The 27,459-nt window shown below is 35.5% G+C and overlaps 2 protein-coding genes across 2 annotated transcripts; one reads left to right on the top strand and one right to left on the bottom strand.

Annotated features, from left to right (window-relative positions):
- Nucleotides 1-10,226: 10,226 nt before the first annotated feature.
- Spase22-23 (Signal peptidase complex subunit Spase22-23) lies at nt 10,227-17,754 on the top strand. The gene is made up of 7 exons (XM_074110583.1): nt 10,227-10,387; nt 12,628-12,792; nt 13,664-13,780; nt 14,325-14,429; nt 16,510-16,672; nt 16,756-17,022; nt 17,549-17,754. The coding sequence occupies exons 1-7, from the start codon at nt 10,342-10,344 to the stop codon at nt 17,676-17,678; spliced, it is 993 nt and encodes a 330-aa protein (XP_073966684.1). The 5' UTR covers nt 10,227-10,341; the 3' UTR covers nt 17,679-17,754.
- A 544-nt stretch (nt 17,755-18,298) lies between these two features.
- Nucleotides 18,299-27,459, bottom strand: LOC141444844 (FGFR1 oncogene partner 2 homolog). The gene is made up of 5 exons (XM_074110566.1): nt 27,166-27,459; nt 26,956-27,090; nt 25,781-26,032; nt 25,412-25,540; nt 18,299-21,872 (listed from the first exon to the last, which is right to left on the bottom strand). Exons 2-5 carry the CDS (start codon nt 27,088-27,090, stop codon nt 21,759-21,761), a joined length of 630 nt encoding a protein of 209 aa, XP_073966667.1. The 5' UTR covers nt 27,166-27,459; the 3' UTR covers nt 18,299-21,758.

Below are 27,459 nucleotides of genomic sequence, written 5' to 3'. Positions count from 1 at the left end.
TGTCCATAAAGAAAACTTGCGTGCAGAAAAATTTGGTTACATTTGAAAGTTCATATACCTATTATTACCGATAGGCTATTGCACTTTTACCGGACGACAACACCGAAAGAGCCAAAATGAAGCTAAAACCGATTATTTTAATTTTATTACTCTACATACATTCTAAGGTACCTATCACAAATGAAACACGTTTTTGTTCCTGTTAATTGTATGAGATATACAGGTAGATCAAAAGCAGCTCAAACATATGAGCGAAATAATGATCCCACGTTCCCTTCATTAATAATGACGGTTGTAAAGAGCCTGGTGCCTTTGTACTGCCGAACCAATTCGTATCCATGGAGGTATTATAATATTATGATAGAACTCAATATTGTGTTTGTATCAAATTTACTCCGCCGTGTAATATTTCAGAGAACTGAGAGCTTGCTTTATTTCCCATGATATCTTAATTAAAGTCGTTCCACACCGCGCGGGGGCGCGGAAAGAAACGAAGCGGCCTCAACTTATGAAACTAAGATTAATGTAAGCTGTTTTGTAAACTTAATAAACCTTTCTCGCACTTTTTTGTTCAAAATTAAGGCAGTAATGATGTTATTAAGCCTTTACTTGGATTATTGCCAAAACTGACAGTTAAGTTAAATATGCGTCATAGTTTACGCAGAATATGTTTGCTTGATTTATATAAATATAAATATAATAAATAATTCGATTTGACGCTAGCTCCGCATAAAAAGCAAGACTGTACTGGAAGATGGCATGTTAATGAACGTCTAACATGTATTGAAACGAAATATCCTGTAGTGCGGAACGTAGCAAATAACATTAAGATGAACAATGGTGATGCAGGTGTCTATGGGCGGTGGTGATCTCTTACCATCAGGAGACCCACTTGCTCGTTAACCATCCAATCGAATAAAAAAAAAATAAAAAAAAAAAAAAATTGACAGAATATAATGGTCGTTTCATTTTTTTTTCAGTAATTGTCAATTTTACCGGATTGTTAGAAATAACTCTAACTCAATCTAAACCAATCTGTAGATTAGGTGATCAAATAAACCTCCTTTGGGCGGTCGGGTAAAAAGCTCGTTTAATTGATAGTTTCATCGAAAATGATATTACCTAGATATCAAATGACCATGTGCTATATTGTGTAATTCGTGTAATTTAAACTTTTTGTATTTTGGCACGTTCTCATTTTGGAAACCTAGTTGCTATTTAACGCGCATTCAGTAGTAGATACGGCTTACAAAAAAACAGTGCTGGTAAAGTCTGCTTACTATGAGGTACTTTTCATACTTGTAAATGTTTTGTATATAAATAAAACTACAAAGCCAAAATAAAAGCGTTACCTGAGCGCTCACAGGGTATGTAATAGTTTCTTTTCTCCATCACTCGGCTGTGCTGTCGATGACAGGCTTTGTCTTGCTGGCGCGATCCGATAGCGTTGTGGCAGCATCAGGAGAAAACAGTTGCCATCCAAGTCAAGGTAAGGAAAGCTTTTTCAAAAAGGTAAACCGGGCTTTACCAAGTAAAACATGCTAAATGTGATAAATCCCTGTGATATTGTGATAAATTATAAGTTTTGTTATACAATCCGGAAAGTGTGTATAAAAGGTTAACACTAACACTCTAGTATGTAAAGCCAACACTTGATGCAAGGGCGTGTGTACAGACTTATTTAAAAATGACTAGGTACAAATAAATAATCAGAATAGATGAAGAAGTTTAATTTATTGCTCAAATTTATGTTACCTACTCTTGAATTTTGAGTCATGTGTAATCTTACACTCAGTCAATCATAAAATACCTACTGCAGCAATTCCAATACGGTGCAACTTTTCCAATTTTTAAAAACTACGATTATTTTCTTAAAGGCTATCTATTTTTAACTTTATTGTAATGGGAGAAATACTGTCTTTTATTAATCCACAGAAGTCAAACTCAACGCAGAAGTAAGGTACACTTTTTTCAGGAGTCTTCGCAACTTTTGATTTTGAGGTTGAAATTGTAGATATGTAAATCCGTGAATATTATTGTGGTAATAAAATATACTCTTTTCATTGTTCGAAAGAATGATTGTTTTCTAGGCAATGTTGCAGTTTTAGGTTCCAACTTTGTCTGCTTCTGTTGAAAATAAGATTAATTTAGGCATTTTGAACCCTGATTTCTGCGACTCATATCTTCAATTAGCTTACGCAGCAACTAGTGCCACAGATAACGTATACTTTAACAAATATTCTTATAAAGTAATATGAAACTTCGTGCAAAATTGCAGCATTTTACGGTAAATATTTTATCCAGTCGTAAAGCAGCAAGGAACGTGATTCAGGTATTTTATCACTAAAACAGTAAATAAAACACACTGAGAACTTCATTACACGGACAAATAGCAACCTTTCATCCTAATCCTTTCCTAAAATGCTGTACCAATGCTATATAAAAAAATAAGAACAAGCCGTGCACCGAACAAACGTCGCTAACGCGCACCAGACTGACCATTTCTCTTTGCTTCCACATCTTCAATATCCGCCACCTGCCTCCTAAAATACACAAAGCAAATATTGCCTGATATTTTTCTATTTTGCCGGCGACGTAGTACCTAGCTACGACGGCGAGGATTACCGGCTTCTGAAAGTGTACTGAGGAGTGCGAATCTGCAAAATACTGTTAGTTTAGCAAGAGGTAAGGAATTACATGTCTGTCTAACAAATTAAGCACCTTTGTTACTTGACCACTTGCAAGACATCATATGATCAGGAAACTCACCGCTATCCAGTACGTAGCTACCTATTGTCTACGTACTAAGACTACTAAGATACCACCGCCTCATCGCAAATATTGTAGTTTTTCACCAGATTCTCCCCTACAGAGATTTTATTTCGAACCAGTGGTAGATTTTTTCGACATTCATAAGTATTATAACCTAAATTAAATAAAGATTATTTAATTTTTGTGCAAATTTACATAGATTTCATATGGAAAATGACGCATTATATCACGAATTGATTAGCAAATAAAATACGAAATCTACTCTCTGCAGTAGAAACGACTCTACGATACCTAATAATTGACATTAAGGGTTCTTTTGACATCGTAGTGATCAATATTTCATTGTCTGGTTAACCTTTACCGAACTAGTCAGTCAAATTGTTATTAGACTAGAGACCCGCCCCGGCTTCGCACGGGCAAAATAAAAAACCAGCCAAGTGCGAGTCGGACTCCCGAACGAAGGGTTCCGTACCTATATTACATTAGACATTAGCAAAAATCGACAAAAAAAACACGTTTGCTGTACGGGAGCTCCCCTTAAATATTTACTCTATTTTATTTTAATTATTTATTTGTAAAGTGAATGAAAACGCACCTGTTGCCGTAAAGAGCACCCCTTAAATATTTATTTCATTCTGTTTTTAGTATTAAGACTCCAAAAAAAAACAATCATAATTTGATTGCTTAGTAGCGACATCTCTTGTCTGGGTGAGCATTTAGTTCCGAAAGAATGTGACGTCTGTCGACGAAACATAGATGTCGCTAGTGTTACTACTTAAGTAGCATAGTAGAAATAAGCAACCTGAGATATGTATGCATGGGAAAAATTCGTGTCTAGATTACTGTCCAGCAGTGGTGTAGGGGTTAAAGCACGCAGCACGGATTGCTGAGGACCTGGGATCAATTCCCAGTGCTAGTCTCTTTTTCTGGTTTTTCTGTGCATCCATGTCTCAGTTTGTATTTTCGATATGGTTTCACGAGATACCCGTAAAAGTAACAAATTTGGAGTTGTAATAAAAATTACAAAAATACTCCAAAAAACCAATCATAACTTTTTTTACACTTTGAGTTACATTATTGAAGTTTTAGTACGGAACCCTATTTTTTTCTGGTAATAAATATAGCCTATGGCACTGGAATAATTTTTAAAATCGGTCTAGTAGTTTTTAAGTTGATTCGTAACAAACATCCAAAAGTACAAAAATACAAACATACAAAAATCCAAAAATCTAAATCTTTTTTCTTTATAATATTATAGTAAGTATAGATATAGATTGACTACTAAAATAACAACTTGTTACACTTATTCCATAGGTAACTAGGTAAAAATTATATACCTTTTTGTAATTGAATGTTCAACCAGACGCTGATAGCTGATGATATTTTATTGACTGACTATTTTATACTCTAGCTATTTCCCGCAACTCCTGTCGCGTAGATTTCGTTTAACGCTATCCCACGGGAGCTATGCAATTTTCTGGGATAAAAACTATCCTATGTCCTATCCTATGTCGGTTTAGGCGTGAAAAGGTAACAAACAAATAAACAGACTCGTAGAAACAGACTTACAAACTTTCGCATTTAAATCATTTGCAGAAAATATATGCCTTTAGTCTTTTTTCAGAAAATTGTTTTTGAAGCTTATCTTATTCAGAATCGATTCTTTTTCACACAAGAAAAATATGCCCCAAATTTTCCATCTCGGTTCGTTACATTTTTGTATGATTTTTTTTTTATTTCTATGAACTTAATGCACATGAGAAATGTTTTACTATAAAAAAATTTAGGACACATTGAAGGGTACATATTTTCTGTAAATGACCCATTTATGATATTAGTGGGATGTGAAAAGTTGGATCTGAGTTAACACATGAGCTACCTTTAGCTTTAGCTTTGGCTTTAGGTAATAGTTAATTACATAACTATGTGGATGGAATCGCGGGTAGAAGCTAGTATTGACTCAAAGCTCAAAATACCATATCCCAGTTTAACCAGATCGATTTCACTTGAGACTTGCACACTCGCTGCGAATGCGACCTAAACCGGCTTAATCATATTGGCATCATCGACTAAGCTCACTCTATTTTCCTTTTCTACAAATCCCAATCGGAATTCGAATCTCAGCGCGGACTGAAGTGATCCAGTTATAATTTGAATTTTAATGCGCAGACATAGACTTAGTAGAATATTGGCAAAATTATAGCCATCTTGATGATTCTTCCTGACAGTAGGTACTCGTACTTATCAATCAAAGAAAGCTTTTAAACTCGTACACTGAGGAAATGTAATCAACATTATAAAATATAATAGAACCGATTTCAAAATACCACGATAATTGTTTTTTATTGATGTGTTTAAAGTCGGTGCATCAGCGCGAGTCAGCAGGAGTGATAGAAGCCCAAAGATAGTATGTAGAGGTACTTGTATGTAGGTAAGATGTATTCCAGCTGGCTCGTGCTGAGACAACGACTTTAAACAGATTAGTCAGGTCAGACTCATTTTGACCAGCCATATTTTAGCCAGACAAGGTAGCTCAACTCATAAGAAATAATAGGAAGACACCGACTCCGAAACTAGCAATAATTGTATACATATTGTTCTAATAGATTGATCGTCGCAAGGATATGAGAAGAAAAGGTTGGTAAGTAAATTAAAGAAACTAGGTCCCGTACTCTTTAGTGTTTTGGGGTCGTTTTACCCTTATAGTTTCATCAAGTCCGTCTGTCTGTCTGTCCGTCCGTATGTCACAGACATTTTACTCGAAAACTACAAGATGTATATCAATGAAATTTGCAGTACAGATGTCTTGTCAAAGCCGCTATTTAGTTTTGTAGTTAAATTACAAAAATAAATATTTATAGGGGGGGGCACTCCATACACGTAACAGAAATTGAAAAAATATTTTTTTAACTCGCATCAACGTGTGGCACATAGTTCGACAGCTCTTTTGAAAAGAAAGTAAGGTTTCCCAAAATCTTTTTTGATTAAGTGAAGATTGCCGGAAATAATCACTCCCAAAGTAGCAAAAACTGTGCCCCCCCCCCCTCTATCTTGTAAACCGTTTGTCCAAAAAATATGCATAAAATATGGAAAGGTAACGCTTAATAAATACTTTCAACGAAAATTGCTTTTAAAATGATCGGATACACCGTTTTTGAGTTATTGCCGAAAAAATGCGCTTCTCAACAAAAGGATGTACTCGTAAGTTCCGTGAAGATACGCTCTTTTTCTGGTAATAGATTAAGATAAGTAGATAAGTGTTTTAATTATGTTATAACGCATATAATATTACTTACTTGATTTTCTTATCTTTATGGCTACGGAACCCTAGCTTGGGTGTGTCCGACACGCTCTTGGCCGGTTTTTACTTTTTATCACAAAGACATGTTTAAACCAGATTATCTTTATCGAGGTTCCAAGAAAATGTTTTTTTTTTCAAAAATTAAAAACTTGACAACAAATTGTTAAGAAAAAATCTTTATTAAAGACATCCATCATTAAATCTATCTAAATCGTGTACCTATTCTGTTTTCTGCTATATAATACCTACTCGTATCTACACTTTTGCCACAAACAAAAGACAACGAGCCTCATCATTTATAAAATGTAAATAGAATTATTTTATCTAAAAACGGGCACGTCCGTTCTGCGCTGCCGCAAATCTACGCGAGTCCTGTGGAGCTGCTCACTGATTGAACGAGGTTAGACGAAATCGGCTTATCGTCCGCCGATGGCGAATGGGGAATATTTTCATTTCAGTATGCACTGGCCTCCCCACCGCCATGCAAATTTACTGGATATTCTCAATTTTACATACCTAGAATGAGTGTCGTAAGAAATGTTGTGATGTGCTTATATAATATGGTGAGTAAATAGGTAAGCTGCAACAAACATTAAGTTATACGAGATACGAGTATTATATATAACATCTTTGTAAAAAATGCTGGGGCCCTAAGAATGACTATTCTATTATTTTTTAATCAATACATAGGTACTATCATATTACTTATGCAGACAAAAACTTCCTCTACTAGGTAAATACCGCGTAGATAAATGGTTTGAAAACCTCGGTTATACTTAAAAATCCAAAAATATTTTACCAAATAAGGAAAACCCTTACAATATCAGGGACACCCTTCATTAGGTAAAGCTAAAAAGCTTCTTCACCAAAGTTATTTGAAGTTGGTAATTTTTTTACCGAAATGGAGCGACAAATTTGAGTCTCCCGCAATGGCATTGTTTCCAACCCCTTCGTTTGGCTATAAGGGGCCCGTACAATCTCCGCGAATGTCAAGAAAACTCTGAAGTAAAAATTCGTTTAGACATTATACGTGAGTAAATCATCCTTTTCGAACGGTAAATCTTTGTTTTGTTTTGTTGATTACAGTTGTGTATTGTTTAAATGTTAAGGTAAAAATATTACAAGTTTTTTTAAGTTAGCTTAGGTTAAATGCCATACGAAGATTCTTTTACAATGCATGTGCATGCTCTGGCCCGTGTTATAATGATAAAGGCTTAGATGAATGATTGGTCTCGCGCGCTCGCTCGACTAGATACCGCCGGCGTACTTGTCAAATGCGGCAACAAATAGTACGCCGAAATCGGCGTACCTGAGCCCGAGGCGACTCAGTCGCGTTGCAAACTGTGCGTAATGTGCATGTCCCGAATTTTTGTTAAATTTTGTTCATAAACCGAAGTAAAATGCCAGTTTTCGCAATGAAACTGTTTAAAAATAATACTACAAGAAATAAGAAGGACACTGGGATCACATACCATCAGTAAATATCGTATAATTTCGAAATTACAAAATAAAATAACATGAACCCTAAACGCCATTCTGTGTTGCCGCGTACACAAGAATCAAATTCCCCATGGTTGAGATTTTAATAAATTGAATTTTATTGTTATCATCATTAAATGATGATAAATTTAATAACTTATTTTATTTAAGTATCTAACGTAATTATTATATATACATAACCTAGTTCTATATTATTTAATGTTTATCTTTGTGATATTATACACTGAAGGTGTATAAATTGTTACCCGACACTATTTAATTAAGGGGTGAATGTGTCTTAAAATTAAAAATGTTATTCGTCTTCCCAGTCAAAAGCCCGATCAGCTGATTTACTTAGGTATTACGGGAAACGAAAAAATTTTTTTTTTCGTATTTCTACCCATTTTCCTGAAATCTTAACTTTTTACCCGACTGCCCGAAGGAGGGTTATGTTTTTCAAGCGTATGTAAGTATGTATGTATGCATGTACCTATGTATGTATATTTTGTAAACAATTATTTTTATTTTAGTTTTAATTAACCTGTAAATTATATTAAGTTTCACTATAGGTGCAACGTGTTAAGAACGCAAAACTTCTTAGTTGGTGACTCAGTCCATGAATTTTCAGTAATAATTTGTAAATATTGAATGTCCTTAAATATATATATTTTTTAATTAAAAGTGAGGCCTGATTATTGATATACCTACATCATACCTACCATTTTTTTAAAGAAGAAACCTACGCCTATCCTATACACAAACATATTAATACATTTACTCTTAATTACTTCTTAATTTCTAAGTATTTCCCAAGATACATTTTGTAACCAGTAACTTAATAGACCACAGAATAATTTATTTTCCCAATAATTCGGGTAACAGTGGAGCAGCTGGCAACACAATTCGTCACGCACACTAGCATCCTTGCAAATTGTCTTACACCGTTCTTACGCACACTACAATATTGAGTTGCCGCATTCACGAACGTTTTGTTTTTAGTTACCGCGGTATCTAGTCGAGCGAGCGCGCGAGACCAATCATTCATCTAAGGATAAAGGATTCACTAATGTTTTGCAACTAACGTTTGGCAACCTGATTAATTTCGCAACTTTTCATTTCGCAACCGTTTAATATTTCTGAAACTGTTAATATTTCAGTATTTTTATAAAACTAACGGTTAGTTTAGTTACTAACCTAACCTAAAGGGTTCTACACGATGACCCTGAAATAAATCCTGAAATATTTACAGTTTCACATGCTTATTCATAAAAAGTTAGAGCCTCCTTGAAGGCTCCTTGAAGGCCCGATGCTAAACAACATGATTCATAAACGTCTGTTAGCGCTAATCAGTCGATCAAGGCTCTGCTAAAGTTAGACGACCGTAGACTCTTCTTTATCTCCCTGCTAAGTCAAAAAATGGCCGCCACAAGTTTGCAAACAGCTAACTTTGACAAGAGCAAAAAACCATACCGAAGATATTTTTAGTGAAGGGAGGGTTACGCAAAGATTAAAAAAAATCCGGGAAAATTTATTTTCTGTAATTTTTATTTAAAAATCCTCTAAATTAGGTATTTATTACTGTGTGATTGGGATGTAGGTTTTAGTGGGCTTCGACGACTCTGAATATATTTAATTAAAATTTGGAAAGGAGTGCAAATCAGACACCAGCCATGTTCGATCAAAGACAATCTTTTTTAAATCATTCTTTACCACAGACAATGATACAATTAATTACAGTAGTAATTGTAAAGTAGTAACTTTAATACTTTAATAACAATAAATATGAAAAAAATAAAATTAGGATGATTCACATAATTACGGCTTTTTGCACTTAGGTACAGCATAAACATGCGGATCGGAAATGGCGGGAAAACAAACATCTCGCTTTTTATTAAAGTTGATATTGTGATTGTATCGTCAAATTTTATCTTTTCGGGACAATGCAAGCTAGGTAAGGTAAATGAATTGCTTTTCTTACTTTATACTCCACTGTCCAATTATCACTCCTTTTTTTGGTGGCATTCTTTTTTTTCCTGCTAATTTGCTGTCACTGCCGTCAAATTTTTTTTTGAATTATCGATGAGGCCATTTTTTGTCTTTGATTTGTCAAGATGGCCAACATAACGCGTCTAATCCGTCAATCGGCAGCTCAACAACTAGCAGACTGCTAGCAAGCGTTTATGAATCATACTTCTAGACAACCGTCTAACAAGCTTAATGAGTCTGCTAAGTAAAAGACCGATCAAACCTCAATTAAGGTTTTTTTTATGAATAAGGCTGTTAGAGTTTCCGAAATGAATCAGGTTGCCAAACTTTAGTGACTCGCCACTTGAACCCACCGGTCGCCCACAACTCTCACGGTGTCATCGTCCACCAAGGAGGAAACCTGCCAACGCTTCGATTCGCTTGTGGAAAAATAATAAAAGTATATAAGATTGAAATTAGTTCATTTTTGAAATAGATACGAGTACGTAGGTATTCATGTGATGATGTAGAAAAATCTGATGAAATTAAATAAGTATCTCACTTCCTGTCATTTGTCAGATACAAAAACAACGCAATCATTCCTGTTAAAGTGATGATGATGAATCTAATCAACCACAATTCAGATAGCGTTTATCTATAAAATATGTATGTTATTTTCTTATATCTTATAGTCGATAAGTAAATTGACGTTCGGAAAATAATTAGTTGCATTCGACAAACAAATGAAAACGGAGCCTAGTTTGGTGTCTTGAAATTGATTATCTTTTTTTTGTTCTGTTTTTACAACTCTTTTGCTTTTAAATATGACTCGAGTGCATTTGGTGATCACTGCGATAGTTTTAGTATCATGTAAGTGTTACTTGTAACTGGCTAATGTTAAACCTTATTGTATTTTTTTATTTGTTCAAAAAGTCGGCTAATCGATTGTCTCTTTTCTACGCATAATTTAAAAATTAGAACATGTTAGGTAGGTAGGAACTTTATTGCGGATGACGTCATTTTGTAGATACTTATACAGAGTGATTATTTTGTTTCTCCGCAAGCAATGTGTTGCAACCCACCGGGTCGCTATATGTCTGAAAAAACTTGAGATTGTAACATTCCAAGCTCGCAAAACGTATTTCCAATAAGTATTCGATTTAAATACAAATTTTAGCGTTCTAAATTATGTTTTTTGACATCAACAAATGGTTGGATCAACTATTTCTTGTTGTTATTCTGTCCCATCATCGAGGGGACAAACGTAGTACAGTTTAATAGAAGAAATGTTGGGTCACATTATACTGACATGCTTATTTAGATGATCAATATTATAGAAGGGGTCAGCCACAAAATTGCATATTTGGTAAATTTTAATCCTATAAGTAAACTTACGTTTTAAATGACTCTGGAGAACGTAACTATAGCAACGAGTGACAAAAAAAAGTTGATCAACCCAAATATTATAATTGTTCCAATCGTTTATTTAACTTTTGACAGCTCGAGTACCTACTTATTAAAATAGTGATGCCCTGGTGCGTTTTTTCTCTATTTATTAAATAATCGATGGAAGAATTCGAAAATGCTGATTTTGTTTTATTTGTATCATGTCAAAACGTCATATTGTATTAAAATTAGAAAAAGATAAAGAAGCGTAATATTATTACAGTAAGGTTTATTTTGTACTGATATTGTTTATTTTCTTTACACATAACTTTTTACGGTAAATTTGAAAAGTTTTGCAAGTTGATAACAGAACAGAACCGCATAATCACGATCACGTGTCATCGCCAATACCCGAAGTATACTTCTAAAATCCGAAGGTTTTTTTTAAGAGCTCACGGAGTGTACCTACCTGTTACACTAGTTTCGAGGCAACATAAAACATTCAACTCCCATTATGAACATAATTGTTATGTTACTACTTAACTAGTTATAACCAAATAAGTAATACACTACACTTATATTGATAGGCACTAGACAAACACAACACCTAATATCATAGATTTGCTCTGAATTATCGAATTTCAGCCATAGATTTCACTTTTAGTAAAATAACCACAGAACGCACTTAAATTAAGTGCTTGCGGTGCAATTGGGAATCACAAAATCAACTGGCATATCCATTTGGACGGATTTAATCTAGGCTTAAGGTAATAATGCAACCGGCAGATCAGCATTCAATATTCGACTGATTCAGGCGTTACTTTTGCCACACAGCTTCATATCAATAAACTGCACTATTTTCTCTTACTAATCCACTAAAAACACAATCCACATATCATAGCTATCTCGGTGCGACACATACTAGGTTAAATCATTGAAAACCTGAGAGTACATATTTTAAATCAGACTGTGTGTGGGTTTTTAAATCCCTTTTTTATTGTGCCCATTCTAAATGTTACGAATGCATAGGCCAATTAAGTAAATGTTTTATGAAATGAACTAAAACAATTATCTTGCTCACCCGCGACCTTATGATGGCAACGTTTACGCAAGATATGCGTGTTCATGCAGTCCCTTCACCTCAGAACTGTGTGTCTAACGTCTGCTATGGTGTACGGTTGAGTTGCTCTGAAGATGAGCTCTGGTTGAGTTCGAAACGCGTCAGTGTAATGTGGTGGTGGTGATAGATGGGTTTATGTGATTTGTGTGTGTTCTTACAGTGTAGAGGAGGCACTCCATGAACACGCATATCTTGCATAAACGCTAAATACCTATCATAGGTCGCGGGTAAGGTCGCGGGCGAGCAAAGCAATTGTTTTAGTTCTTTGATGGACCCATGGGTGTACGCAGGGGGGGGTGCAGGGGAGGGCAGCTGTCCCCCCCCCCTGGAAATTGTATGTTCTACAATATATTATGCCCCGTTTACCTATGAAGCAGGATTCCTTGCGGGTGTTTGCCCTACACACCACATATAACTTGTGTCTTTGTGTAGTGTGTGTGACAAAACAAGCGCGGGCGATCTGACCTTAAAAATCTGACTTGCTCCCCCCTAGGCCAGAAGCTGGGTACGCCTTAGTTCTTAATTTCTTAGTAAGTAGGTACTGGCCGTTTTTCTGTGAGTTTTATTTTCAAATAACTAAACGTTTTCCGTCAACCGACTACAGGCGCTGCTGTAGTAGTCGCTCGGACGAATGCAGTGAGTCGCTGCTTCCAGTTCACGTGGCTAGGCCCGCGGTTTCACAACGACAGTGTGTTCCTGAACGCGACCTGCCAAGATGCTACGAGACTCGCCAGCGGAGTACCGTGCCAGGAACCGCTAGTGGCATCATGTAAGTATTGGCTATGGATTAAGCAGGGCAGGGCCGGCCTTAACCATCTAGGTGCCCCCAAACAATAGGGCGTGTTTTTAGACATACATACCTATGTTGAGTACTCACTCACTCCTATGATATAAAAATAAAACCCTCCTCACTCCTATGATATCTATACTTAATATTATAAATGCGAAAGTGTGTGTGTTTGTATGTTTGTCCGTCTTTCGCGTCGAAACGGAGTGACGGATCGTCGTGATTTTTGGCATAGAGATAGTTTATGGGCCAGAGAGTGACATAGGCTACTTTTTATCCCGAAAAAATGCACAGTTCCCGAGGGAACAGCGCGCGATAACCGAATTCCACGCGGGCGAAAGCTAGTAATAATAACTAGCTAGTATAAGCTAGTGATAATACGCTTAGTGTAGCTTTCTTTTATATCGATAAAAATAGGTGTTCGTTGTAAGATTTAATTTAAGTAGTTAAATTGAACTGGCGGCGCGCGCGCTGATGTAGGTTGGCTAACGATATTTTCCTTCACCACTAAGTTTATGATAAATCTCAAATGTTATTTCGCACATTAACTTCGAAAAACTCAAAGGTACGAGCTGGGGTTCGAACCCATGACCCTCTGCTTGAGAGGCCATTGGTCAAACCACTAGGCCACCAAAACTTTACCTTCACATTTCAATTAAGTACAAAGAGCAAAAAAAAATACAATTTAAGTGGACTACATTTGTGAGGTGCAAGAAGCAAATATAGTGAAGTGAATCAATTTGAAAAATATCATTCCGCAGCCTCAGCTAATCTATAACATAAACGCATCATTCCAAATAGTCTTCCGTATATTTGTCTACTCTGAATGACGGCATTACCCCTCCATTTCCAGTTGACGGCTCGTGGCCTGACGTGGAGTACATTTGGACCCATCACTCACTCCAGGCTTCCTGCATAATGGCTTCTAATGACGTTTGCGCGCAGTACACCTACTACTTCAACGGAATCGGTAACTTAACTAGCTAATATATTTTCCTTTTTTCACCCGAAAACAGTCAATAACAGTACATTATTTTGTTCGTTTTATTACCTTTAAAGCAGGTAAGTATCTACAGTGACGCCGCTTGAAAATTTATGGTAGACAACCAGGACATAGAAAAAGAGTTCTACCTACTTAAAAACTAGAGAGAAATGAGGGCGAGTGGTGAAAATATAAGCAACCAAGGGAACCAAGTTGCTACGGGGCTACGCCACTGGTACCTATCTACATAATTTATCAATATCCTTCGAGATGGTTCTTAGCTGATGATGCTTCAAGGTTGCTCAATTAACGTTTTTACAACCTGATGTTCACAGACCAAGAAAAGTATTAAGCAGATAACTAAAAACGAAAGTACACGTAGAGAATTAGCTGCACAAAATGAACCATTCACTTCACGATTTATTTACTACCCACGTGATTTCTAGCCGAGTATGTACCTAGGTTAGAGTCTTTTGGATTTAATCAGTCCCTCATCATCATGTAACATCCAACGATGTGCTTTATGTTACAGCGGAAAACTCGACGTACATGTGCACCAGAGCAGTGGACCAACTGGGCCACTCCATCAACAGCGGCTGCTTCGAGTCTAGGAACGGCAGTTCATCCACCAGGGCCTGTTTCTGCCGCTCCATCCCTGGAGGAGTGCCGTGCAATAGCTCCAACGTCTCTGCCGTCCTGTCTACCTTCACCGTTATACTAGCTTTGTCTTTAGTCATTCACTGAAGCTTTATTGACTTTTGTTTCAGCAGTATACTGCAATAAATTTGGTTGCGTGGCTGGATGCGTGTTTTACTTTCGACATTTTATTGGCAATAAGTGAGTGTCCCACCCCACGTCTCCAATTTTGATTAAAACTGCAGTAGGTAGGTATATTGTCTTTCAGCAGTCATATTTCTTATAGCTCACTACAATTCACTTGGCTTTGCATACCTGCGTTTGCCGCCTTCGTCACTCACGAAACTATATTATGAATCTGCTCCGTTAATGCAATTATTAAAAAAAGAATAACATTATTGTTACACCCACCTTTTTATGATTTACCTACAGTTATTCATACCACACTTAATGCTACGTAATAGAATCTAACCAACTTAAAATAAAGTTGAATACATTGAATGAAATCTCATCTCATTTAATGGACCTTGTGCTAGGTCCGCCCGGATTACTACCACCATCTTGCTCGCTAATCCTGCCGTGAAGCAGCAATTCTTGCACTGTTGTGTTTCGGCATGGAGAGTAAGACAGCCGGTGAAATTACTGGCACTTAGGCCTCTAGGTTGGCAACGCATCTGCAATCCCCCTGGTGTTGCAGGTGTCTATGGGCGATGGTAATCTCTTACCATCAGGAGACCCCACTTGCTCGTTTGCCATCTAGTCGAATAAAAAAAAATGTAGACGAGCGTTCGAAATGTTCGGCGTAGTTACTTACACATTTTTCACTTCATTCTATAATTATTATTTACTAGATGAAAACCTGGCTTCGCTCGGGTAAAATGTAGACTCATAACAATATGTTTGAAAAAAAATTTTTGCCAGTAAAGTCTGTCGTACTCAGACTTAGTAATTTATTCAAGTTTATATTGAAAATACTCGATAATCCGAATTTTCCGCCTACAAGTTGTCGACTCGGATTTACTAATTTTTTACACTCTTCAATTTGATGTGCATTTCGTTCGAGTCTACCGTACCCCTTGACGAAATTATTAATATAGAATATCTGAAAACTTTAGAAACGCTTGCAACTTTTTATATCAATAGGAACCTTTCTAATTAACAGAAAAAAATATCAGATTTTTAAGTAGCATTAATTAATTAAAAAAAATTAAAGACTTTTCTTACTGCCAAATTACGACAGTCCGGTCTGTTACGGGTTGTTCCATAGTCTAGAATAAAAAACATGAAATAAAAAAGAATTTATGTGTCTTTGACGGGTGACACTCTTTCCCGGCCCGGATAACACCGACATGGAAATACCGGCCCTGTTTTTTATGTACTCGCCCATAGAAACTGACAGGAGCTTCTATGGGCGTTTACACGAAAAACAGAGTCGGTATTTCCATCCCCGTAATATCCGGGCCGGGAAAGAGTGTCACCCTCTTTGACTCGATCGTTTTGACAGGTGACACTATTTATTCGTAGGGTGACACTATTTACCGGGCCGAATAATACTGACATGTACCAAACCCTGTTTTCCATGTACACGCCCATAGAAACTGACATGAGCTTATTAGCTTCGGGAGGTACCCTAAAAAATTTTTTTTTTACTTTTTTTTTATTGTACCACTTTGTCGGCGTGACTGATATGTATATTCATGTCAAATTACAGCTTTCTAGTACTAACGGTCTTTGAGCTTACCCGCGGACAGACAGACAGACAGACATGGCGAAACTATAAGGGTTCCTAGTTGACTACGGAACCCTAAAAATGGCCCTATTATGTGCTAACCAAGCCAAAGGGAGGACACTACAGTGTTGCCACTTTTTAATTTCTATTCTTTTTTGCCAGACTATACATCGTTTTTTTAACGGGCGAATCGCTTCGTCAATGTAACCCAAACATTGTATTAAATGAAAGTAGTTTTCGAACGCATTGTTATTTAGTGACGTTTACAATTGACGTGTCCCGAAACGAAACGTCAAAGGACCGATGAATCGAGGTTAGCCACTGCACTGCAACAAGAAAATTGTGTTGATAGTTTTTATTGGTACTTTAAAAATGTATTCTGTGTTAACGAGAGGTAACGCGATATTAACGTACACTCTAAGCGTGTTAGCATGCCTGACATTCTTGTGTTTTTTGTCCACATTAACCGTGGATTACAGAACAAATGCACAAATGAACACAGTAAAAGTAGTCGTGTAAGTATAACAGGAAAATTGGAATTTCATGAAGTTTTTTTCAAATATCTGGCTAGATGTAGCAATTTCTTTATCTGTTACAGTAAGAACGTCCCGGATTACGGGGTTTCTAGGGAAAGGAATGATCTCGGTTTCCTCACTTTCGATCTAAAGACGGACCTATCTCATTTGTTCAACTGGAACGTAAAACAGTTGTTCCTCTACCTTACTGCAGAGTACATTACACCTAACAACGAGCTGAACCAAATTGTTCTCTGGGACAAGATCATCCTGAGAGGAGAAAATGCTGTTCTAGATTTCAAGAATATGAACACTAAATATTATTTCTGGGATGATGGCAAAGGCTTGAAGTAAGACATTTTATAAAATTAAAATTTATGCTACCACTTTTAACAGTCTGTAAAAATTGATCCAAATTATGATAACCATTCTTTATTCACAGTTCTGTGAAACATAGATTCATATGGGTGATATGTTTTTATATTGTCCATTCCAATGCCATACAGTGGGTCAATCCCAGGCAGTTATTAGTTTGCGCCTGTAGCAGCGCAGCGTGAAGCAGCAGTGCTTGCACTGTTGTGTTTCGGCGTGGAGAGTAAGACAGCCGGTGAAATAACTGGCACTTGAGGTATTCCATCTTAGGCCTCTAGGTTGGCAACGCATCTGCAATACCCTGGTGTTGCAGTTGTCTATGGGCGGTGGTGATCTCTTACCATCAGGAGACCCACTTGCTCGTTTGCCATCCTTTCGAATAAAAAAAAAAAAAAAACTACCAACCAGTATTAAAACTAGCTTGTGTTTCCATGGACTCCATTGTTGCAAAAGTATTCTTAAGAATCAAATTTTTGTACCTATGATTTTTTTTTGTAATTACAGAGGTCACAACAATGTCACCTTAACCCTGTCTTGGAACATCATCCCCAATGCCGGCCTGCTGCCAAACATCATGGCCCTCGGCTACCACTCATTCAGGTTCCCCACAGAGTACACTCAAACGAGGGTATGATCACTTGTAGAGTATCTCAGTAAGATTGTGTTGGATGTTGTAAAATCATAAGATAATACATGATTTCTGAAACAAGTCTTATTAGTTTTTTTACCTTTATGTACCCTTTGCTGTGTTTAAATAGTATGTCAACCTTTTTTGATTTCTTGTTTTCTAAATTATTGAACTAACAAATGTACAATTTCAAAAAATCCATGTCAACATTATATGTGGAAAAACTATGCAGTTTCAGCTTTTCAGATTCCATAGTACAAGGTGGGCATAGATTCACTGGGTAGTAAGCAAGTTTTTATGACATTCATAATAAATAAGTACTTGTTATAGCCTAAATATTGATATTGAATACCTAAAGATATGCTTACTGCCACATTTTGCTATGGAGCCCAAACATTTGATGTCATTCAACAGTGATACTGCAATACCGCGCAACTAGCATTTTCCATAAGTTATAACTTTCATTGTCAGAACAGTACAATGTTAATACTGTTAGTACAGTACAGTATCACCGACGCATTGAATTAATTATAAATTTTGCAGGGTACCTAACGGAAGCTTTATAATTTATCCTCACTGGAATATAATTGATAATAAAAAGAGATCGAAAAATAAAAGTCTAAAACCCAGTTTTAATTTTTATATATTATCAGATACATTTATTATAATTTTTGCTCTATGTGTCATTCTACAGCAGAAAAAACTAGTACATTTATATTCAATCATTGCTTTGCTTGCAGTAAAAATATCTATGTAAGGTACATTTTACCAACCTCAATTTGTTAATAGTTGCAGTACCCTCAAGTATATTCATCAAAATATTTACCCCATTACTTACAAATTATGATTATCATAAGTATACTGTCCATTAATTCGAAAAAGAGGAAAGTGGTCCTTTAAACAACATTAAATCAAGTTCATAAGTAATGGGATGAATTTCAAAACAACTTTAGATAGTCTAGTCTAATAAAGGACATGTGAATTTCAACAGGATAAAAGATATTTAGTAAGAGTACAATATTCTAACTCTTCAATTTTAAACAATCAGGATGTCCCCTTAGACAACGGAAATACGCATATTAGGATACAGTAGAATTAACAATCTAAAATGTAATCTACGTTATTTATTTAACTCTATATTTAACTTCCCACGCATAAGCAGATGAGGTAATGTCTTACATTATACCTATACAGGTGGTTTTCCAAAAATTAGACATTGTTAGCTGATAGCTATTTTTTTTATCAATAATCCAATCCGCTGTGCAACAGACTTTATAACCATACAATATTAACCAAATAATTGTATGTATGTAATCACAGTGATGACAAAAGCACTTTTCGAATGAGGCGTCACTGTTATACGACCACCAGGTAACAATATTAATTTGTTAAACTCCATCCTACATGCATTATTTATATATATAATGCATTTAAATCTCATTATTTTAGAGCCAAAAAAAGAGTGTAAATTATACTATCATATCATAATTTTAAATTTAACTAAATATTTTAATTTTATCATAATCACTTTCCGCGGTTTTTATATACTTATTACAATCAATTATTCATTTCCTATTTGCAGCGAAACCAGTATGGCTACATAGCAGAGTTGAATAATGTCAACATGGTGTCTGTAGTCATGGCAAAGGTGACCCAAAAGTTGTTAGATTTTAATTCGCAAACACAGATACAATATTTATTTACCAACATCGTTTTATTTCTTGGCACTATTAAAAGCAAAACATTTGTCATGGGTTTCACTTTAATCATACTTACTTGTGCTAATACTAAATTGTCACTTTCTAAATACAGCTACACTTTAGCAAAATTAGGTATTTGATGAATGATGAAGAAGAAATTTTGCTTCTCAATGTTTGCATTGCAACAGTTTGTGCTTTGCTCAGATTCAAATTAAAAATAAATATTTTTACTAATCACTACCACCAAATGCATTTGTATATATTTATTTGTATTCGAATAACTTTTACTATGACCTGACTCGTAAATCTTGATATTTTGTGTAATGTTAATAACAACATACTGTGAACTAGCGAAAAGATTTACATTATTTTATTAATTATAGTTAAATTCTAAATAAACATAATCAGTATCTACTATTAATTAATTTAAATCGCAATTTAGAGACCCAAAACAAAGAATGAAGTTCTTATTTAAATTTAACATTCACGCAGATACATTTTTGGCTCTAAATAGTCATTGTATAATTTGGCTTGGCCAACTCTCTAATACTATTTAAGTTATTAAGGTACCTATTACAAAACGCCTACATCACTCATAAATGCCAATAAGATAAACAGCAAATGCCACTTGAAAGTAATGAATGATTGATTAAGTGAAAAATACCTTATGCCAGATGATGTTAAAAATAAGGACGGCATTTTTTTATTATACGCTTTTATTCATGTACTGGTCATCATCATCATCAAGTTACATACATGATCAAGTCAAGAACCTGAAGAGACTGAGACTAACATGAGACAAAAACCTCGCTAAGTTATATGAAGAATTAGTGTCTACGACTGTCATTCTATGATTATGATGCTCCTAACATTTAAAGCCGACCTTACTAGATAGCATGAAAAAATATTTATTTTAAGGAATTCTTTAGTGGTAATCACCTTCTTAAGCCACAAACATGACTAACATTTTTTTGTTATGAATATTATACACGATACGGGATATTTTCAGATATTCAAAAAACGGTTCTAATTAACATTCTTAATATTTCTGTTTAGATAACATTTAAAATCAGCGTTTTTCTTGAGAGCTATATAAAAGCCTACAAAATATATCATGAAAATAATTAAATTGCAAAATGTTTATAAGATAAAAAATGGTTAGCTCAGTTTTTTACATTTACTGATAAAGGAGATAAAATATAGGTTAAGACTAATATTGATGTCACCACAATTCATACTAATGATTTAAATGGATTATTTGCCTCCTACCAAGAAATAGAGTTTGACTAGCTCTTAGGATATTAATTTATTTGTAATAATGATACTTATTGATGATTGAATTTGAACTAAATATGTTTAAAATATGATTTTACCTAAATCTTTTATGGGTAGTGGGTCCCAGTCTGAATCAATCTAGATGGCTTACAAAGCCATTAAATGTATTGATCAAAATCAAATTAATTTTCGATAGGTAATTAACATAGAAGTAAATAATTTGCATCACATAATGCCCAAGATGTAATTAATATTGAAGGATTTTGCATGAACAAGTATTGCAAAATATTTATTTCTATGATTAATTTAATCACTATAATTAAATTACATCTGTTCTAATGAACAGATTCAGTATGAAGGATTCGAGATTAATTACGGAATTTACATAAAACCTATAGAATGCCACTGAAAGCTAATACACAGACCTGTAACATTATTGAATTTAAATTATTATGCCAGGTATTTTCAAAGAAATAAACACCAAATAATGTACAATAAAACCAAAACAAAACTTCTTAAAGTGACAAATCGATTACAAGAATGTTAAGTATATATTTCGTCACAAAATATGATTTAAAAGTTAATTTACCGGCAAGTATTAAATAGATCAAAGTCTGCCATAAGTGTGATTTAAGAGAAGAATAATGTTACAATTTGATTTGATAAAAGAAACTATGTTTCTCAATAATGTACGTACAACATGAGCGCTAACTTGAAATTTTACAGTATAAGCATATTTACTTCTAATCATATTCAATATCAATACAACCAAAGGACAACATATTTGTTACCTGATTGATAGCTATAAGTTATTCGCTGTATTTGTGGCTCTCATTTCCTTTTTCAAAACTGAGACATGTGAGTTTAATATCTGTCAAAAGACCTAAGTTCCAAAATCTGTGTAACTGTAGAGTACAAGTTGTAGATTGCAGGTGTGACCCGTGTGACTCGTCAGGGCGGACGTTCGTGCCGGCACATCTGATATGCCACATCACAAGGGCGAGTGTTGTGTACAAGTGTTGGGTGAGCGGGATTGTTCACATGTGCAGCCAGAAGTCGTGAGGGCTACTTATGAGTATGTTCAGAGGCGGCAGGGATCCGCCGCGGGGCGTCACGCGCCCGTTAGCGGCGGCCCGTCCGTCTGCACGTCCTTGTCTTCTGTGGGCGGCGCGCTTGCGCGGTCCGAGCCGTACCGCCTTGACAGATCCAGCATCTCCCGCAGTCCCTGGAATAGGAACAGCAGACATACATATATACCACACTACTAGAGGTAGTGATGCCGTATAGTGTCTATCAATAGTTGTTTGATGGGTTGTTATATATGTACGTATGTACCTATAGACAACATCATTGACAGAGTTTAATATTATTGTTAATATCAATGGTAATGCTTGATTTAGAGGAAAACTGTCGATGATGAAACTAATGATAATTACAACACTAAATCCCTCCCGAGATCAATAATAATAATGCACACCCCAAGCCGGCTGGTCACCGTGGGGGAAGCTGACCATCACGTTCCAACAAATCTGACAAAATCAACAAAACAAGGCAAGCAGAAATGAAAAGATTGTTGTCTATATTTATGCACACGGAACACATGAACTTTGAGAACACCAGAAAGTTTGCAGGAGCTAGAGTTGGCTATCGAAACAATCAAGGCATAAGCGAGATGCGAAGGAATGAGAGAAGTCACTATTTATATTATGTATTATAAAGGTGAAGTTGCTGGACACAGAGGAATAGACTTTCTGATCAAAACTAGTCAACTCTAAAGCCAGATCATAGGATTTGAAGGAATATCGGATCGGATAGCAGCAATTCACATCAAAATACCAGAATATACAAAACCCTGGACTATCATTCAAATTTATTCACCGACGGAACAAGCGACCAAGACAGATATATACAAGTTTTACAACAACCTAAGCGAAGTAACCGAAAAACTTTCCGAAAACTATGTAGTAGTCATGGGAGATTTTAACGCCCAAGTGGATGCTCGAATACCTGGAGAAGAGCACAATATTAAGAAAATTTGGAAGCGGCAAAAGAAGCAAAAATGGCAAAAAGCTGGTGGAATTTTTGTTAGAAACTAAATGGACTTGGATATCTCCAGATGGAACTTACAAAAACGAGATTGACTTCATAAAAAGCAACAACCCTAAGGCACTCACAGATACTGCAGTTATATCTGCGCTTAATTTCAATACAGACCACCGCATGGTAAGGGGTTCACTTAGGAAGTACCCAAACAAAACCTTAGTTGACTGACTAACTTACAACAATGCAGTCGACGACCTGAAAATAACGAAGCGATGGAAGTTAAGGAAAAATATAACTTGCTTGGGAAACAACTGCAAAAGCATATCACTGCAAACAGGAACAAATCACATAGTAAATACCAACTTAGTGATCCAACCCTTACAGGCGAAAGAAAGAAATTAATATCGAGCCAGATAGGAAAAGGAAACGCAAAAATGAAATAAGCAAGAAGATAAGAGAAAATATCAGGAAAGACCACAAAATAAAAAGAATACAAACCTTAGAATCGCATATATCGAGAACAGGAGGCGTCAAAAAAGCGCTAAACGAACTCCGGGAGACAGGGAAAGAATGGATACCAAGGCTAAAAAAGAAGTTAAAGACCGTTTCAAAGCGTAAAAGCATTAAGGATCTAGCAACAGACTTCTATCGCCAACTATACAAATAACAAGAACCTGTAGGGGTAAAAGCCTGCAACTGGAGCCACAAAGATTCCACACAAGTTGTAGATGAAGAAATCCCTCCTTGCATCTTACCAAAAGAGGCTTTCTCTAGAAAGCCATTGTGAGCCAAAAGAGTGCTAAGGCACCAGGCCCAGATAAGATAACCAATTAACTAATGAAAGGAACAATGGAGGAGCTGATACCAGTTCTAACAAAAATATTCAACCAGATTTTATTAAGTGGTCATATTCCAGAACAGTGGACTGAATCCCATATAATAATCCTGATACACAAAAAAGGAGACAAGATATTGGCAATTATATACCGATAAGCTTGATGTCAAACATATACAAGGTATTTGCAAAAATATTACTAGACAGAACCCCTATATATGTAAACTATGCCGACAAAATGGTATAGTAAAAAAGAAAAATAAAAATTTTTTTTAGGGTACCTATAGACGTAAAGTGGGCGTGATTTTTTTTTCTCATCCAACCCTATAGTGTGGGGTATCGTTGGATAGGTCTTTTAAAACCATTAGGGGTTTTCTAAGACGATTTTTCGATTCAGTGATCTGTTTGCCAAATATTCAACTTTAAAGTGCAAATTTTCGTTAAAATCGAGCCCCCCCTCTAAAAATCTAAACCGGTGGGTGGAAAAATTTCAAAAAATTCAGGATGGTAAGTAGTAAGTTTATCAAACTTTCAAGGAAAACTATAACGGTTAATTTTGCTTGAGAATTATTAGTTACTACATTGATCGGACTTTCAGCTCTCATGGTGATAAAAAAAAAACTACTTACCGTCTTGTTGCCATTAAGCTTAAAAAAATGCCAATTTATTGACAATTTAAAAATAGTAATTACCTTTCGAATTTAAATTCAAAAGACCAAAATAATTTAAAAATACACGCTCACCCACATTTTTCCCGATTTACTTTTTGTTTTCCGTGCGAAGATTTCAAAACTTTTTGTTGCAAAAATAACACTACTGGCAACTTATTTAAATGCCATTTATTCCAAATTTAAAAGTATGCACTGCTTTTTTTTTCGAATTCGATTTTGAATTTCGCTATTATTGCGTAATGAACTTGGTTTGGATAGGTATTTAACTAAATGTAAACAAAACAACGTCAATTGGTGTCTTAAATATTGAAATTCCCCTATTAAACTATCTAAACGTTTACATTTCTGTATTGCAATATACTAGTCTAGTTTGTATTACAATGATAGATAAATTGTTTAAAATCCTTTAATGTACCAAATCTGGCAACTAAAGTTTGTTTATATTTAGTTAAGTACCTATACCTATCCAAACCATGTATAGTATCAATACTGTATTCAATTTTTATAAAAGTCAACTCTGTAAATCTAAGGCTAGGAACCGGTTTATAAAATAGCGGTAAATACCGGTTTATTTCGGTTTAACTCCGAACTTTCATAAGAACGCGAACGTCTTTAAGAACTTAACTATAACCTAAATAAAACGGTTTATTCGACGAGTGACAGCAGGCCGGCCGGCGGCGGGCGGCGACGTTTATCCTGCGCCGGAATAAACCGGTTTTTATTGTTCTAAAATGGTTAATCTGGCAAGAACTTTATGGAAATGTTCCCTTAAAAACCGGTTTTAAAATAACGGTTTCGCGAACGAAACCAAAATGAAAAGGTTTTGCGCCAAGTACATGATAACAGTTTAGAAATTTAACCGGTAGCGAACCTTGTGTAAATCATCTCTCTTAAAAATACAAATCGACCGCTGTCATTTGAGCTGTTACAAAATTTTGACAAAATGTTGCTTAATCAATTTCTCCTTTCAACCATCGAAATGTATTTAACTATCTGATTTTATTAATGAGATTAATGTAATCAAAAATAAAAACTACTAATAAGTAAGTTTCTACTAATATGAGGCAAATATTAAATATTAGTTTTAATTGACTATTACCCCCAAATAAATCTCTAAGCTAAGCCACAAATAGACGGACCGATGGAGAAGATGAAACATTAAGGGTTCCTTGTAGAGCTATGGAACCCCAAAACCAAAAATGAGAGTTTTGTTACCTTATTCTCAGTAATGAGTCTGTGGTAGATTTCTTCCTCCCTCCTTGCGACTCGGTTCTCCTCCATATTCACTGCTTTGTACATAATACTAGTCATCTCATTGATCCTCTCTGCCTGCTTACGAATAAGCTGAGGGAAAAAACCAGCATTTAAAACACTTTCTTTCAAAATGGTCCTATTATAAGGTCAAGCTAAAATGATAAGTTGAGTAAACTAGACTAGTCTGAATACTTAATTAAGGGCATTTCAATAAGAAAGTTGATTTTTTTCCCCGTATCTTGTTACTGGTAATTTTTTGTGCTTCCTAATGTGAGCTAGAAGGAGATGCAATGATTTCTGCAGTTAGCAATAATCATGTTAGTAACTTACCTCTTGTTGTTTCTCATTAACAGCCGCCGTAAAGTCTATTCTGGACTCCCAAACTCGTTTCTCTGTGTGCTGTCTGTATTTGGACATAATGAGCTCCAAAGCCCTCCTGTGATCCTCTAAAGCAGCACGAAGCTCTCCGTTCTCTCGCTGCACATCTCTCATCAACCGGGACTCCCGTTCTATGCTGGCTATGAGGGCGCCACGCGGACGCTCACGGGATGCCTCATTCAATGTATCAACTTCTTCTTTGTACTGTGGAGGGATTGAAATTACTATAAAAACAACAGTAAGCATAACTAAAAAGGGCCATAATTCTGTTTCATCAACGTGGTATCATTGATCTAGAAGTAACACAGTAACAGAAGTATAAGTAACATTTATTTATTATATAGAACCTTAAAATTGATAAAATACCTACAACAAACTAAAAAGTATAAATAGTACAGTCAAGAGCAAACATATTTATACAGCCGAAAGTCTCAAAAAATGGCATCATCATTAAGATCATAGATTTGGGAACATCTAAATGTGTAGGTATAGACATGTTTGACAGATAAGTATGTATATGCTACATGTGCAATAATATGTCTTCACTAATATTAAATCATAATTTTAGAAACACCATATAGCTCATAAATATGTATATGTAAACATGACAATCCTTCATTCATGATTTATAACAATTATAACTAAACCATAATTGTTGAAGTGGCCAGCCACTTCATTCTAAAGTCTTTCACATAGACAGTCTTTCAGAAGCACCAGAAGTATTGGATATGATTATTACTGATGTATGTAATGTAAGGATGACAAAATCTACACTTTCACTAATGTTGACAAAACAATGGGTTACTAGTAAACATTCTTGTACCTATTGTATGCTTAAATTTCTAATTATCAACACATAGTCTACTAAAACTATTAGCTTATTAAAAGGTACTTAATCGCAAGCAAAACATGGAAGTTATTTTAAATATAAATCATAAGTCCTATAAAATATATTAGAACTTTATTATTCTACTGAATATTTTTGAATCTTTCAGGGTTAATCAATGCAGTTTAACGTAGTATGTTTCAATGTTATAAGAAGTAAGTTTCATACGTGGAATAACAGTGTATGAAACAAGAATTGTTGAGGGAAAAATTATAGTAAGATTTCAACACTCATAGAGTACCTGTTTCATGGTATGAATCTGTCGGTACGCAGATTGAGTTTCAGTTAACAGAGCATCCGATTCTGTTTCGCGTTCCTTGAGGCGCCCTGCAAGTCTTTTTGCATCCAAAATGATTTGTTGTATGGTCAGTGACATCTGAAAAAAACCAACAATATAAAATCTGCTTAAAACATGCCCCCTAAAACAGATTAGTAACGGAAATAAACAAACCCTGAATTCCACACCAAACAGTTACACAAATAACGTATCATCTAAGTAATTTGCCACTGTTAATTAGGTGGAAATAATAATTTAAAATTGAGAAACAACAACGCACATCAGCTGTTTCGTGGATAGACTTTGGCGGCCATTAGCTTTCATGGAGCGAACGGGCAGGCACAGCAGGGCTACTACTGTATTAGTCTTTGGCTACTTCGAAACTCGAAGTTCGTGTCTTACCGTCCCTCTCGCTCTCGTATTAAATAGTAAAAGTGTCAGAGGGACCGCACGACACGAACGAACTTT

This window comes from Choristoneura fumiferana, chromosome 2 (assembly GCF_025370935.1).
Source record: "Choristoneura fumiferana chromosome 2, NRCan_CFum_1, whole genome shotgun sequence".
Classification (NCBI taxonomy): domain Eukaryota; kingdom Metazoa; phylum Arthropoda; class Insecta; order Lepidoptera; family Tortricidae; genus Choristoneura; species Choristoneura fumiferana.
The sequence above is the reverse complement of the archived record's forward strand: the minus strand, read 5'-3'. Positions and strand labels throughout refer to the sequence as shown.

What these genes read in the sequence shown, in the direction of transcription:
- LOC141444844 (XM_074110566.1), bottom strand. Translation starts at nt 27,090, where the DNA reads ATGTCACTGACCATACAACAAATCATTTTGGATGCAAAAAGACTTGCA. An exon ending in TTAATGAGAAACAACAAGAG is followed by an intron (nt 25,541 to 25,780) that starts GTAAGTTACTAA and finishes TTTTTCCCTCAG; the next exon opens with CTTATTCGTAAGCAGGCAGA. An exon ending in GACTCATTACTGAGAATAAG is followed by an intron (nt 21,873 to 25,411) that starts GTAACAAAACTC and finishes TTCCTATTCCAG; the next exon opens with GGACTGCGGGAGATGCTGGA.
- Spase22-23 (XM_074110583.1), top strand. Translation starts at nt 10,342, where the DNA reads ATGACTCGAGTGCATTTGGTGATCACTGCGATAGTTTTAGTATCAT. An exon ending in CAGTTCATCCACCAGGGCCT is followed by an intron (nt 14,430 to 16,509) that starts GTTTCTGCCGCT and finishes TTGTGTTGATAG; the next exon opens with TTTTTATTGGTACTTTAAAA. An exon ending in AACACAGTAAAAGTAGTCGT is followed by an intron (nt 16,673 to 16,755) that starts GTAAGTATAACA and finishes TATCTGTTACAG; the next exon opens with TAAGAACGTCCCGGATTACG.